Genomic DNA, 16,806 nt, shown 5'->3' with positions numbered 1-16,806 from the left:
TACGTACTCTAGCCCCTAAACCCATTGTCTAATTATCATTATTTTGAAAACCGGAGTCATATTGACATTTTTCTCCAGTGCCCCATGGCCCCTTAATGTGTCCTTATCATTGAAAGTAAGTTTGTTCTTGAGGAGATAGCCGTGAGGATTATTCTGATCTTTTCACTCTGCAGTGATGTAAGTACAAGATTCAAAGGGTTAAACAAAAATTTGCATGCTTAAGTATTGGTTCTATTTCTGTTCAGATACTCCTTGACATGAACAGTTTTAGTTCATTTGTAAACGTGATGTCTGGAGGAGATCTTTACATTAGTACATTTCCCTGACATTAAATGTACCTATTGAGCATTTTGTGTTACACTTCGCCAATGTGATGAGAGAGGATACACAAATAAATTTTGTCAATTTTAGTATCTGTTTGTATTTTGTAACTTTCTGTGCTTTGGTCCTTTGAGGAAGAAACTCAATATTGAATATTTTTCTTCTTCCTAACAGATTTTTAAAACTATTTCCAATGAAGGTGCTCAAGGCCAGGGAAATCGGAGACTGATCAGCTTTACGTTGTCAGGTATGGTGGCCTTTTAAAGAGCATCAACCTCACCATACCAGTAATTTTGGAATGATAGAACATAGTGTATAGGCCCATCAGCCCACAGTGTTGAGCAAATCTTTTAACCTACTCCACCAACCTTCATATCATCTACAAAATTACTAACCCACCCACTTTCTCATCCAAGTAATTTATAAAAATCTCAAAGGGTAGGGGTCCCAGAACAGACCTCTGAAGCACCACTGGTCACTGACCTCCTGGCAGAATATTCTCCATGTTCTGCCTCCCTCTGCCTTCAACAGGCAATCGAAATCTGTATCTGTACAGTCAGGTTTCCCTGGAATGTTGTCTTTCCGTGTCCTGACTCATGCTCTAAATTCATCTCCCTTGTTCCTGATATTTCTTACATTAAAATAGACTCACTTCAACCCATCCCACTGACTGCAATTTTACACTATCAACTGCCTATCCTTCCTCACAGACCCTCTACGTGCTTCCTCTACTTGTACACCAATTGCCCCATCTTCTGACATGTCACTCTGATTCTCATCCCCCTGCCAAGCTAGTTTAAACCCTCCCCAACAGTCCCAACAAATATGCCCACATGGATATTGGTCCCCCTCAAATTCAAGTGTAATTCGTCCTTTTTGTACAGGTCATACCTTCCCCAGCAGAGATCACAGTGATCCATAAATCTGAAACTCAGTCTCCTACACCAATTCCTCAGCCAAGTGGTGCAGCCAGCAAACACTAAAGATCACTACCCTTGAGGTCCTTCTTTTCAGCTTCTTACCTGGCTTACTATATTCTCTCTTCAGGACCTAATCCCCTTTCTTACCTATGTCGTTGGTACTAATATGTAACACAACTTCTGGCCACAGAATCTCCAGTCTGCTTTCCGAACTATAGAATCCCCTGTCACCACTGTTTCTTCCCCCTTCCCTTCTCAGCCACAGATCCAGACTCAGTGCTAGGGACCTAGTCACCGTGGCTTTCCTCTGGTAGGTTTTGACCACCTTTCCCAACCATTCTAATGTGGTATACTTATTATAGAGGGGAATGGCCACAGGCATACTCTACACCATCTGTCTATTCCCTTTCCCTCTTCTGACAGTCACCCAGCTACCTGGTCTTGTCTATCTTCCCTTCATTCTTCTGAATGAGTCGTGGGTCATCCACCTGAAGCTCCAGTCCCTAACACAGTCTGCAAGGAGCTGCCCCTGGATGCACCTCACAGAGTCTGGAGAATTCCTACACCTGACATGAAGAACACACCACTGACCCTGGCCCCATCCTCACTGCACTAGCTGGGCACTAATGGACAAAGAGAGAAAGAAACTTGTCTTAGCCTCTGCCTCTAATGCTAAAGTCTCTTGGGCTAAAGCCTGAAGCAATCCACTGTCTGCCTCACAGCTTGGCCACTCTGTTAAATGCTCTCTTCTCTTGATACACCCTTGCCAAGTGCCTGATTACCCTGCGATCTCAGGCTTGCAGAATGTTCCCTGCTGGCCCCACTCCCATTTCCAAATCTCACTCCCACCATTGATGGTCAAAGCTTGTTGAAATACTGGTTGAAAGGAGCTTTTGAAGAGGAGAAAGGGATAGAGAGTAGAAGGGATTTAAAGGTAGAATTACTGAGTATGGAAACAAATCACCAATGGTATATCACAATGGAGGAAGAGCTGAACCATGGGATTGTATTCAGCAGATTGGAAATTTGGGAGGTTCAGAACTAAAAGGAGTAACAGAGTGTGAGGTCATTAAAATGTGTGTTTATGGTGAGAATGTTTTTAACCAGATGCATTGAGAAACTAAGTTGATGATAAAGTAGGAGGGGTTATAAGCAACAGATTTCTTAATGAAATGAAGCCTTGCATTCATCATCTGCTGCTGATGGTTGCGAATGAATTGTAGACTATGCAATGAAGCATCTAAGGTTACATTACATATCGAGGAAATCCTGTCGCCTGGTAAGACTGCAAGGTCTTTTCACCTCGTTGCCAATTGTCCATTAAATTGGAGATTAAATTGTTTGCCCCAGTAAGAAAAGTATCTGACACTAGTTCCACAGAATCCACTTCCTTCAGATTGCTTCATAACTGAGATATTGCTAGGAGCTGTTGTGAACGAAGCTGAGCTGTTGAAATTAAAGGTTTTTGGTACTTTCACGATTACAGTGCCAGAATTCCCAAACACGGTTTTCACAGGTGAAATAGTTTATGGATGTTGAAAACATCAAAATGATATCACCAAGATAGAAAAGCACTGACATTAAAAAGAGGCAACCTTTTCTCTTAAGCACTTTCTGTTACTTTTCAAATTCACTACTGGATCTTTGTGCCAATCTTAAAGTTGCTGTCCTATGCTTATCATGCTCCCTTTGGTTATATCCACTGCTGTAGATAAGTGGGATTAATCAGAAAAGCTGTTATATTATCTTAGATTTATTTCTTTTTATTCTGTATCATATTATGCAAACATGTTCCTGGCAAAACTAATTGTTAGTAAGGAAGAAAGGGGAGAACTAAATTGATCTCTGCTTATTTAAAACATGCACAATGGTCCAGTACTGGAAAGGATGAGTAGCAGGGAGACAATCCCAAATGAATATGCCACTTCATTTTAATGTCAGTGTTTTTCCAAGTGATATCTTATCGATAATTCCCACACGATATATTAAACCTAATGACCATTAGTTGTCTTTAAAGAGCAAACACGAGGAAATCTGCAGATGCTGAAAATTCAAACAACAACACACACACAAAATGCTGGGAGAACACAGCAGGCTAGGCAGCATCTATAGGGAGAAGCGATGTCGATGTTTCGGGCTGACACCCTCTACTTTCAAATCTCTTACTATCCTTCCTTTCGGTTAGTCCTGACAAAGGGTCTCGGCCCGAAACGTCGACAGCGCTTCTCCCTATAGATGCTGCCTGGCCTGCTGTGTTCCACCAGCATTTTGTGTGTGTTGTTGACCATTAGTTGTTCTAGATTTAGCATGGTTATTAAGTATCCGAGTTTAGTACTTGTCAATGTGACTGGTTATGTGAGAAAATGAGGTTCTGTTGGCCTGAAGAAAATTAGATAGAGCTGAATTTTCTCCAGATTTTAGTGGGAATGTTCTCTGAACATCACAAATGTGCTGCAGGTCACAGATGGACCAACTTGCCTTCGTTAACACTCCACCTGCTGCGAGCTGGCACAGACTTACCAGTGCGTGCAGATTCTGACAAGTGCAGAATGGGATTAGTTGGGTTTATAGGAGGTTTAAACTGATAGTCTTAAAAATTCACCCTGACCTGTATAAAGGTGAAAACAATCATCATTAGCATATGGGGTTCGAACTATTAGCAGTGAAGGTCTAGCATAGGATAAAATAAGTGAATGTCGAGTAATATTCTGTAATAATGATCAAATGTTGATATTACATATTAATAATACAAAATGGATTAATCTCGTTTGTCTAATGTTTCCTTCATTTGTCTTTCTTGGAAGGTAAATTTCTCCTTATCAAGTTTTACAGTAAGAACATAAGAATACTATTAAAGTATTAATTGCACTAAATTATTTGAGATAACTACAAATAACATGAGACTCCCAATAATTTCTGCAGTTCTTAATATTTAATGACAATGAGAGCTAAACTTATTTCCACTTCTGCGATAGACCACAGAAAAAGCAAGTGTGGACATCCAGCTTTCACTTTAGTCTAAATTGCCGTTCGATATGTTGCATGGTCACTGCTTCTCTTGTGTTTCCACGAAACACAAGCATGTTTAACATCTGAGAAGTGAAAATGATCACCTCTCTTTATGGAGAATTCCAATGTTATTAGCCCCAAATGTATTTAAGACTTAATATATAATGGTACTTAGTTATGAAAATCAGCAATGGTTTTCCTAACAAAAGCACCACTAAAGGAAGAGGTTATTCAGTCTCCCCATCTATCTGCTCTATCTGCAATGGCTATCTGTAGCTACCAGACACTCCCCATTCCCACACCAACCTTCTCTACTGCCAGTGTGAGGCCAATTACAAACTAGGGGAAAAACTACTCATATTCTGCCTGGATAGTTTAGAAATCAACATTGAATTCTCGAATTTCAGGTAATCCGTGGTCTAAATTCCTTTTTCTCTTCTTCAGATACACTCTGGTCTCTTCGTTCCTTCCAACACCCCCCCCCCATGTTACCCAATTTCTTTTCTTTCCCCCACTTAGTTCCATCTGCCTATCACCCACACAATCCCTTACACCTACCTACTACAGTTCCTTCTGCCCACCATCTCCCAACTGTCTGACTCCATTCATCACCTTTCTTATCAGATTCCATAATCCCAAGCCCTTTGTTGTCTCCATCTGGCACTTCTCCAACTCTTCCCCCACCCTTCCCTTCCCCACCTGCCCATGAATCCTTCCTCACTTGCATCCACCTATTGCTTGCCAGCTCTTGCTTCACCTTTTCCCGTCACCTCTTCCAGCTTGTGATCTCACCCTTTGCTCTCTCAGTCCCGATGAAGAGTCATGACTCGAAACGTCAATTATCCCTTTGCCTCCATAGATGCTGCCTGACCCACTGAGATCCTCCCACCTGTCCCCTCCCCCCACCAGCTTGAAGTTTCTGTCCCATGTGTCAGCCGCTACGGTCGCTTGTATCTCCTGACTTTCCTCCACTTCAAACATACTGTACATCTAATTTTCCACTGCAACACAATGGCCCCTGCCATAGACTATCCTGTAAACCCTGTTTCTCTTGTAATACAATGAGATGGGTTTTCTTAGTGTTGCCAGATGTGGTTTTTCAGAAACAGATCTTTCTATTAAAGATGAAAAATGTTTAAATTGCATTTCCAGCAGGCAGATGCATGGAGATTTATCAAAATGATCAGATTTAAGACAGCTGCCAGCTGGATGTAGCCATCTCCTGACACAGAGTTAAGTCTGATAAAGCTTTAATCTTGACACCTGGGAATGCACATTCCAGCACTTTAAACACTTTCACCTTGCACAGAGAGATTTGTTTTCAAAGTGCTTCCTGTTGATGTTAATTCTGAGTCAAGGACAGCTTCTATCCTGCTGTTAGAAGACTATTTATTGTCTCCCTAGCGTGATGAAGTGGACTCTTGACCTCACCATCTACCCTGTTATTCACAATCTGTTTCATTATGATCTTGCGCATTGTTGTTTCCCTGCACAGTATGTTCTCTGTAGCTGTTTCACTCTATTCTGCATTGTTATCATTGTTACCCTATTCTACTTCAATGCATTGTGTAGTGATCTGATCTGTATGAACATGTTTCTCTTATATCTAGACAAGATTTTCACCATATCTCGGTCCAGCTGATGATTGTAGTCAAATTCCAATTGCAATATTGCTTGATGTGAAGATAATGGTTGTTTATTAGAATCTCAAACATTTTAAAAGTTATGAAAGTAAATTATTTGCAATATAAAATGTTTACACTTTCTTGGAGAATGTCTTTCATATACTTATTAAAAAATGTTTTGATTACTTTGATAGGGTTTCAAGCCGTTGGTCTGAAGAAGGGGATGTTCTTTAATCCTGATCCTTACCTGAAGATTTCCATTCAGCCGGGCAAACATAGCATTTTCCCAGTATTACCTCACCATGGGCAGGAGAAAAGAACTGGAATTACTTTTAACACCATCAACCCTGTCTGGCAGAGAGAGGTAGGAAGATGAAGCCTTAATGTACAAAACCAATGAATCAAGATCACTAATTAAAAATATACATTATATCAGCGTGGTCTTGATTGAACCAACTGAGATTTGGAAAATGACAAGAAAGAAATTAGGAAGGCAAAAAGAAGCCACAAACTGACTTTGGCAGGTAGGATCATGAAGAATCCCGAAATCTTGTATAAGTATGTTGGAAGTGAGGGGGTAGCTAAAAAACAAAGGAAAGGTCCTCTGTGGCACCAGAGGCATAATGTATGTGTGGAGCCAGCAAGTAAGAGTGAGACCCAAAATGAATACTTCTCATCAGGATTCACCAGGGAGAAAGATGTAGAATTAGAGCTGTATAGTTGAGGGAGAGGTACACTGATATCCTAGAGCAGGAAGGAGGAAGCGCGAGAAATATTGGAGCACATTAGGATGAATAAATCCCCAGAGACAGAAGGGATCTACCTATGGATGTCAAGGGAAGCCAGGGAAGAAATTGCCTGGGCTCTGATGGAAAGTTTTTCACCTTTGTTAGCCAGTAGTGAGGTACCAGAAGACTGGAGGGTAGCTGATGTTAAAAGCGTGTTCAAAAAGGGCTCTGAGGATAAGCCTGGAATTCTCAGTCCAATGAGCATTTGTCAACTGTAGAGAAGTTTTGGAGGAAACTCTGAGGGACCAAACTTGGAAAGGCAGGTACTGGTAAAGAGCAGTCGGCATGGTTTTGTATACAGGAGGTCATGTCTCATAAATCTGATTGACATTTTTGGAAAGGCAGGTACTGGCAAAGAGCAGTCGGCATGGTTTTGTATACAGGAGGTCATGTCTCATAAATCTAATTGACAGTTTTGGAAAGGCAGGTACTGGCAAAGAGCAGTCAGCATGGTTTTGTATATGGGAAATCATGTCTCATAAATCTGATTGACAGTTTTGAGGCTGCAACCAAGAAATTAATGAAGGAAGATTTAACCGAGCTTTTCCACGGGACAGTTTACAATGACCACTTAATCTACCAGCCAGAATGCCTTTGGACTGTGGGAGGAAACCAGAGCACCCAGAGGAAATACACACAGTCACAGGAGAACATACAGATTACTTGCAGACAGTAGCGGGAATGATGGAGGCAAATATAATTACATTTAGAAGATATTTGAACAAGAAAGAAGACGGCCTAAAGTGGACAAGTAGGATTAGCATAGATTGGCATCATCGTCAGGATGGACAAGGTGACCCGTAACTGCCTCTTAATGATCACAACACACATAAAATATTGGAGGAACTCAGCAGGCTGGGCAGCGTCCATGGAAAAAAAAGTACAGTCATCACATGTACTCTTTTCCACAGGTGCTGCCTGGCCTGCTGAGTTCCTCCAGCATTTTGTGTGCGTTGCCTGGATTTCCACTACCTACAGATTTTCTCAATGTTCTGTGGTTTCTAAGATTATGTTTAACTGTCTAAATTCTTCTTAAACGTTGTGATTGTTTCTGATTTAACTACCTCCTCTGACAGTGAGTTCCAGGTGTTAAGCATGTGTGTAAGAGAAAAAATTCTCCACAAATCCCCTTTAACACTCCTTCTCATCTTAAACCTACCCCTGCCATGGGAAGGTAAATTAAAGTAGGTTAATTGGCCGCTGTGCATTGCCCCCGGTGTGTAGTCAAATGGGATAATCTGGGGAGTTGATGGAAATGTGAGGAGAGTAACATGGGATTAGTGTTAATTGGTCACTGAAAATTGTCCCTGTTGGGTAGATGACTGAAACAATATGGGAAAGTACGCTGCAGATGCTGTGGTCAAATCAACATGTACAAACAAGCTGGATGAACTCAGCAGGTCGGGCAGCATCCATTGAAACGAGCAGTTAACGTTTCGGGCCGAGACCCTTCGTCAGGACTGAAGAAGGAGGGGACAGGGGCCCCATAAAGAAGTTGGGGGGGAGGGTAGAAGGTGCCAGGTGGAAAAACCAATCAGAGGAAAGATCAAGGGGTGGGGGAGGGGAAGCAGGGAGGGAATAGGCAGGAGAGGTGAAGAAGGAATGTAAGGGGAAAGCACTATGGGTAGTAGAAGAAGGCACACCACAACAGACAGGATTTCCCTGTTGCCACCCACTTCAACTCTGCTTCACATTCCCATTCGGATATGTCCATACATGGTCTCCTCTACTGCCATGATGAGGCCAAACTCAGGTTGGAGCAGCAACACCTCATATACTGTCTGGGTAGTCTCCAGCCCCTTGGTATGAACATTGAATTCTCCAACTTCCAGTAATTCTCTCCCTCTCCCTTCACCCATCCCACTTTCACTCTGCCTCCTCTTCCAGCTGCTTATCACCTCTCTCATGATTCTGCCTTCTTCTACTACCCATAGTGCTTTCCCCTTACATTCCTTCATCACCTTTCCTGACTATCCCCTCCCTGCTTCCCCTCCCCCACCCCTTGATCTTTCCTCTGATTGGTTTTTCACCTCGCACCTTCCATTCTCCCCCCACCTTCTTTATAGGGCCCCTGCCCCCTCCTTCTTCAGTCCTGACAAAGGGTCTCGGCCCGAAACACTGACTGCTCATTTCAACGGATGCTGCCCGACCTGCTGAGTTTATCCAGCTTGTTTGTACGTGTTGATACAATATGGGGCTGTATGATTCTGATCCTGTTACAGTTAAGCAACTGTTTGTCACAAAGTATGCAATGTTGCAAATTAAATGAGAATCACATTAAGGAAAGCAAGACGGGAAACTTGATAGATAAATGGTAGATGGTAGAACACAGCAAATTGAGGAGGAGACAAGACTTTGGAATGCAAATCCATTGAAACCAAGGTGAATCAATGAAGTGGAGAGTAAGCAAGGGTGGTGAACCTTTTTGAGAGTCTGTGCCCAAATTGGTGACAATCTTCTAAAAAAAATTCTTTCACATCCATGGTAATTTTGAGCAGAGATTGTCATTGTTTAATGAATTAATAACAGTAATTTTGGACTTATTATGAAGACCATTAAGAAAATAGACATTTTTTATCCAAATCAGTCACTTCCTCTCACATATATTAAAAAATTGGAGTTGATCTTAAATATATAATGATATTTTGGAATAGTTCACTGAAGAACAGATTAAAATGGAAATATTACTGAAGAATTTTAGTCTTTATGAGATAAAGTGGGCTTATTTAGGATTATACTGTGATATTAAAATAAAACCTAGTCTGAATCTATAATAGGAGATGACTTGTACAGATTTCACTTGATTGCACTATGGGAGATTTGCAGGTGAACATTCAGTGGTGTCTGCGTGGAGAGATTTAGTAAGTAGGACTGAATTAACTCTAAATATTTAATAAATCAGGTACTACATGCATTATACTCAAGCTTTAATTATGTCTGGCACTTTGATTTTTATTGCTCGTGAGTCTTTTGAAAAAGGAGATTCAGCAGATTTAATTGGTGATGAGCAAACATTTGTCAATTATGACAATAAAATGAATTACAGACCACTGAAAAATTGACTTAAAATTCTTTATTTAATAAGCTGCTAAGTCAAATGTAACTGTAATAGATTTTGAAACCTAATGTCTGTTTGGGATTTAAAATATAATCAAATCACAGTTTGCAATAAGTCATAAAATCATAGAATTGCTCTGGCATTGATGGAGTCCATTTGGCCCATACTGGTTCAAAGTAAAGCAAACCTGTAAGTTTATTGATCAATGGATGAAAATGTAAAAAAAAAATCTGCAGATCCTGGAAATCTGAAAGAAAAACAGAAAATGGTGGAAACACTGAGCAAGTCAGTCAGCATCAAATGCAAAGAAGAACAGAGGTAATGCTTCAGGTGGAGGCCTTTCACCAGCACTGGGAAAGAGAGAGAAACTAGTTTCAAGTTGTGGAGAAGATGAAGAAGGGATTATTAAGAGACGGGAATATCTCTGATATAGAGAGGAGAGGGTTGATGGGTTTTTCATATGAAATGTAGTGACCTCAGCTCTAGTATAGCACAGTGAGCACTGGCCATCCATCTCTTACCGACATTAAAAAAAAGAATGCAACTTCCCCCATGCAATCACCTATTTGTGGTTCCTGCCTAAAACCAGTATAGGCCCAACAGGTCCTCAAACTGGCTTGCTGCCTCGCCCAGCGTCCTCTTGCAGCTGTATGGAATTTTTACAGTAGATGACAGGCTGTCCCAACATCAAATGGTAAAGGCATCCAGGGCTGTTTATGGACAAGCCTCAGAAATTGGGAGTGGGAAGAAACAGAGAAGCGGATTTGTGTCAACCAGTTGGAAGGAGGTTGCCAGAGTGAAAGAGCAAATAAATGCCATTTTGAGGAACAATATGGTCAACAGTTGGGGATGAAGATACATGATCAGGGATTGGTTGCATGGTGAGAAAATGTGTTATTGCAGAAGGCAGGCCAGAGGGAATGGTAGACACTCAACTTGTCAGCCACTAGTGTATTGTCAGCATCATGCTCAAGTTTTACAAAAAAATTGAGTAACTATTTGAAAGAAGATATATTATGGACATGGAGAAAGATAAGAGGTGTAAGACTAAGAAGATAGTTCTGCAAGGAGCAATGATAAACACGGTTGGCTAACTAGTCTTCTCACCTACTGAATCAGTCTGTGACTCTTCCCTTGAAATTTTTAAGGGTATGTTCCTTGGTTTTAAATGTTTTCCTCCCCCACCATCTTAGAAATCACAGCAGGAGGAAGGTTGGAATTTTTGTTCCCATCAAGAGGCATTTGGAGCTCTATGTCTACAAATATTGAAAGAGCAAGCCAATTAATCTCATCCACCTACCCAGACTGGACACAAAGTTTCAGCTAATAACTAACCAATGATTTTAAAATGTTCATGTTTCCCAATGCTTCTCTCATTGCTGCTTTAACAATTTGAGGACTGTGACTTGTTGCTTTAAGATGTTTGAGTATTGAAGGACGAGTGAGTGTGTTGCCTATCTGTGTGTGCACATACACATTCCTGTGCACATCTCCACTGACAATACAATATGAATGTTGTCAAGTGTAACTTTGATATAAATCAAACCACTTTGCTTACCTTTGCTAAGAAAGGAATTTCTAGTTTTCATGCAATTGCCATCTAAAGAATGTTAGGATATTCACAGAAAACTAAATTAGTAACTACAGCCACTGCAGAATATCATGGAGTTACAGTAATCCTTTAACTAAGATTTGCAGCTCAAATGGTTTACCTATTGATAGATTAAATTTTGAATTCTTTTGTGGATACCTATAAATCTTCAGCTAGCATTTATTGTATATTGTAAACATATATTTTATAGTAAATTATTTCTACTTGTGCTCATTGTAATTAAATAATAGATCAGTCAGAATCTTCTGATGTCAGTTGAAGGTGGAAATCTGCAATTGCTGTTAGAGTTGCCCTGCACCTCCAGAATCTTAACTGAATCTTACAAAAAGACTGGTTGATATTCACTGAACTAACCAGAACTCATTAGAGCAGGCCTGTCCACCATTGGTAAATATTTTCACATTTTGACATTTGAATTATTCATACAACCATTCTGCATTGAACAGTGACTTGCACAAGTGTGGAGTTCTGTTTTTTTCAGATTTTAGGTAAAATTTGGGAATTTAAAAAGTAGTCAAGTAATCAGTTCTTGCTTTCATTCTTTCTCATCTCTCTGTTAATTGCATTTTTCATACTCTCATTATTTCATCCTAGGATGATGGTATGTTTCAAAAGTACTTTAGTTGTTATCAAATGATTTGGAATATCCCAATTCATGAAGCCACAATGGATGCATCTGAGATCTTGGGAAGTTTAACAAAGTCACTTTGGCCTAGATTTTTCTGTGATAATGACAGGGAAACAATAAAGCATTTTCTGTTTCATCTTTCCAATGTGCTACATTATTACCTATATGGCAATGCAAATTGGAATCAGACTCAAGCAAATATTCTGTATATTGCCCCTGCAGTTAGACCCTGTGCCTGTTGAAGCCCAGTCTTGCACTGGAGAGTGACAGCACTGGCTGATCAATGGACTTAAAAGCTGAAATTAATTTATATTTTTCTTTTAACCTCCAGCTTTATAACATTTTCTTTATACTTTTTAATTACTTTACAACACTGGTTCCATAGTTTAATAAATATGATCATTGCATTTTTTTGCGATTGTGGAACAAGAAGAAAAGTATAACGTCAACCTAGTTTGGAAAGGACTGTTGCTGTTCAGAGGTAATCATGACTTGTAGAGTACATAGTGGGTATTTGTGCTGGCTAAAATTTTAAAAAATTAGAAAATGCTGGAAATACTCATAAGGTCAGACAGCATCTGCAGGATTAACATTTCTTATCCTGGCACTTAGTCATAATTGTTCGCCAGACTCTTAGCATAGTTCAAAGACTTATAGATCCAAAGCATTTTCTTTTTCTCTTTCTAGAATTTTCACAGCTGCTGCCTGACCTAGTAGGTGTTTCTGGTAGTTTGTTTGTATTTCAAATTTACAGCATTGCAAGAGGTTTTTTTTTATTTTCATTCATGCTGGGCTGGTTGTTGGATTTTGTAAGTAGTATGTCGCTTTGTTTTTTTTTAACTCTCTTTCTTTCTCCTTCTCTTTCTTTTTCCCTCTCTGTCCTTTGCAGCAGCACAGTTTTGTTTCACTTCCCACAGATGTGCTAGAAATTGAGGTCAAGGACAAGTTTGCAAAGAGCCGTCCCATTATAAAGCGCTTTCTAGGAAAGCTTTCAATGCCAGTACAGAGATTACTGGAAAGACATGCAATCGGGTAAGCCTGTATCTTTTCATATTGGGAATTGAATTGTTTATCTTGACTGAAAGGGTATATTTTAATATTACGTGTAGGAAAATATTGGTTCTGTAGCTAATTCAAAAGGGTGATTTATTTGATGAAATGTTGATTTTAAGGGAAGTATTGAGGTCAGAATTAAACAGATAATACTACAACTGAGAGGCATAAGTCAACATCAGATGTTAGCTTTTTAATTCTATTTTTGTTTTTGTCATGTTCTTGATAAAGCTGAAATTCTAATCAGGATAGATGCTGTACAATTCTGCCAGAATATGGTCAAATATGGTCAAATATTTCTACATCATGATGTGAATTGAAAACCTTATATTTGTAATTTTGATGGGGAAAGTCAGCAACACCAATGAGGCAATTACCCAAAACCGAATCAACATTAAGTTTTAGATTAGCAGATTCGTTAACTTGAAGGGCAGTGAAGAATCCTTTGGACTATAATAAAAAAGCCTGTACTTTTCGTAGCCGTCTTTTATCACATGTTGGCTCACAAACCACCAAATTTATTTTGATAACTTGGCCCAGTGAATAGAGCTGCTAACCTCTTGGTCATTGTGATAGTCATGGGTTGCTGGGCCTCAGTTTACTGTCTCATTGAAAGGACAGCCCTTCCAACTGTGCAGCAATCCCTTTGTGCCAACTTACGTCCTTTTCTTCCACCTCTGTTCTAATTTTCAAACTCTCAGCGTTATGATTCAGGTAATGATCCTACCAATAGTTAACACTTGCCACATAGAAGAGCAACGTACTGACAAGAACACCAGTGTTCTTGACTAATTGACCATGACTGAAATGCTTGCAAGATAAGCAAGTGATGTTCAATGCCATCGGATGGAAGGCTTGATGCACCATCAATAACTCTCGGAGACGGGAAGTGAACGATAGGCTTTTATTAGCATCAAAAAGGACCACGACATCTCGGAGACTGAGGGAGGAGCAGTGCCCCAATCGCCTTTATACAGGGATCTGTGGGAGGAGCCACAGGAGCAGTCAGCAGAGGGGCGTGTCCAGACAGGTATACATAGTTTACCACAAGGCTTAATCCAACTTCCAACATAGTTGGAACACAACTAATTGTCTAGCAAAGCCACATTCACTTGACTATTTCTACACATACTCATTCCCTGGGATGGAAGGCGCAGGTCAGCCATGATCACTGCGAACGATGGGGCAGTACTGAGAGACTAAGGGGCCTATTCCTGTTGCTATTTTCTTATGTTCTCCCTTCAAAAACAATATGTCTACAGATGATTATTTAAAATCATAATTTTGCATTGAAGGAAAAATAGTTTGGTATTTCTAGTAAGTTTTCACATATAGTGGTTCTGTTCCTCCTCTGTTGAGACAGTAGGATGCAGTGATGGGACTGAATAGTAAAAATGAGGTTTCAGTGAATACCTGGAGGGAGAGTTAATGAAATTACCAATACACAGGGTGTAGTCACCTTAGGGTTGAATGTAATTTCTCTAAGAAAGAGGAAAGCATATTGCAGTACTTTGAATGTTCAGTCTGTGTTGTGATGATGTATATGTTGTCATGCAGCCCTCTGGTGGTGAGAATTGAGATGACTTACAAACTACAACTCCGGAGTGGCAGATAGCTTTATTGTATGAATATTAAACCACAACTTTTGACGGAAGAAAGAAAGAAAACATCAGGCTATTTCACAACAGCTTCAATAAAAGTAGTAAAAAAAAAAACTCCTTTATACTGAACAACGCACACAAAATACTGGAGGAACTCAGCAAGTCAGGCTGTACCTATGGAATTGAATAAACAGTTGATGTTTTGGGCCGAGACCTTTCATCAGGACTTCATCCTGTGTTTGTACAGTGACATTTGTATTCTCAAACCCTGTACAATCAATGACTTCTTTTTGAAATATTGTCCTGTAGCAACACCAATTTTAAAATTCCCATCTCACTACTTCAGTAAATTAGGCAAATATCTAACTAGCCTTGATTTTCTAGGTGGGATAATTTAAGGGACAAATGTTAGCTGGAACATTGTGAAGACAGTTTGCAATTCAAACAGCAAGGTCTTTCACATTTCCCCAAAACAGCAGATAGGTCTGCAATATAGTATTTTGCCTGTCAGATGACGTCAGTGTAAATGTAGCACTTCCTCCAAACCAAGTAAAGTGTTGGTGTAAACAATATGATTTTATCCTAGGGGAGGGCGTGACTGTGGTGAACTACATATACCTGTCTGGACACGCCCCCCCCCTTCTGACTGCTCCTGTGGCTCCTCCCACAGACCCCTGTATAAAGATGATTGGAGGCACTGCTCCTCCCTCAATCTCCAGGATGTCATGTGGTGGTCTCTTGCCACTGATTGCTTTCTTCCAGCGAATAAAAGCCTATATCTCGCCTCATGTCTCCGAGAGTTATTGATGGTGCATCAGTGACCCAAAACTTTAATAAATGAACCAAGTGTCAGAAACTAAGCAAATAATCCTTTCCTTCACAAATACTGCATCAGGCAAAGGGTTAGGGGTCATTTATTTGAAGAAGATGAATAGAAACCAGATTTATCTTGTGCAAAGGTGAGGTATTAAATCCTTGTGCTACAATAGCAAGAGGTTACTAATTGAAAGGGAACTGAAGAGATTGGATCAAAACTTCAAAAGGATTGTAACAGTAGAAGGACCAGTTGAAGAAGCCTTAACCTGAAACCAGGTGAAATGAGTCACCGAACTAAAACTGAAATTACAGAGACCAAATAAATAAGAGGCACTAAAAGCAGAATCTAAAAGTCATTTAATAGATTGCATATTATTTACCAAATTAGTAATGGAGAAGTACATACACATGACAACATGGAATCAAATGGCCAATCCACCACTTAGTCTCCACAAGCAGGGGCGTATCTACGGAAAATTGCGCCTATGGCAAGCACTGAAATTGCGCCCCTGTCCAAGCATCTGGCACCCATCTTTTAGATAACTTTACCATAATATCAGCTCAAAAATACAAGTCAAGCTTATTAATTTTTTAATTAACAAATTATGGCACTACATGAAAATTATAACTGCACCTTCCTTGCTTTCACTGATGCAAATTGGTCTATGATCAAGTCAAGTCAAGTCACTTTTACTGTCATTTCAAACATAACTGCTGGTACAGTACATAGTAAAAATGAGAAAAACTTTCAGGACCATGGTGTTACATGACACAGTAGAAAAACTAAACTGAACTACATTTAAAAAAACACAGAGAGAAAAAAAACAGCTACACTAGACTACGGAACTACCCAGGACTGCATAAAGTGCACAAAACAGTGCAGGCATTACAATAAATAATAAACAGGACAATAGGGCAGTAAGGTGTCAGCCCAGGCTCTGGGTATTGAGGAGTCTGATAGCTTGGGGGAAGAAACTGTTACATAGTCTGGTCGTGTTGTGGTCTGGTATGATGTGATCAAATTCAGTTTTTTAAGTTTCTTCTCTTTCTACATTCAGCAGAGCAAGATCACAGAGTCTGCCTTGACCCATGGAGGCTCTCAAATACAAAAGTATTAGTTTTAACTTGCTGAATGATCTCTCTCAGCTGGCGATGGAAACTGCGATGATTAGCATTATCTGAATAGCAGTGTGAAGATTGGGGAAGATGCACTCATCTCCATACTGAACAATAAATTCAAGGAGCTCTTCAGGACTTGATATTTTCATGTTGACCCGCCTTGATAGCAACATTCTGCAATCCAAAATTTCTTCAAATAGCTGCTGTCCATCACATCAGAGCTGTACAATTTGCCCAAATGTTTGTACTTCTTCTT

At 40.0% G+C, this 16,806-nt stretch overlaps 1 protein-coding gene across 1 annotated transcript in view; it reads left to right on the top strand.

Moving 5' to 3' along the window:
* Positions 1-16,806, top strand: part of LOC140732165 (E3 ubiquitin-protein ligase HECW1-like) — a 453,787-nt gene that overhangs the window by 241,045 nt on the left and 195,936 nt on the right. The window contains 3 exon segments of the mRNA XM_073054406.1: positions 496-568; positions 6,070-6,239; positions 12,851-12,993. Coding sequence (XP_072910507.1) covers positions 496-568; positions 6,070-6,239; positions 12,851-12,993 — 386 coding nt within the window.

This window comes from Hemitrygon akajei, chromosome 8, assembly GCF_048418815.1.
Source record: "Hemitrygon akajei chromosome 8, sHemAka1.3, whole genome shotgun sequence".
Taxonomy (NCBI): Eukaryota; Metazoa; Chordata; class Chondrichthyes; order Myliobatiformes; family Dasyatidae; genus Hemitrygon; species Hemitrygon akajei.
This window is presented reverse-complemented; position numbering and strand designations above follow the sequence as displayed.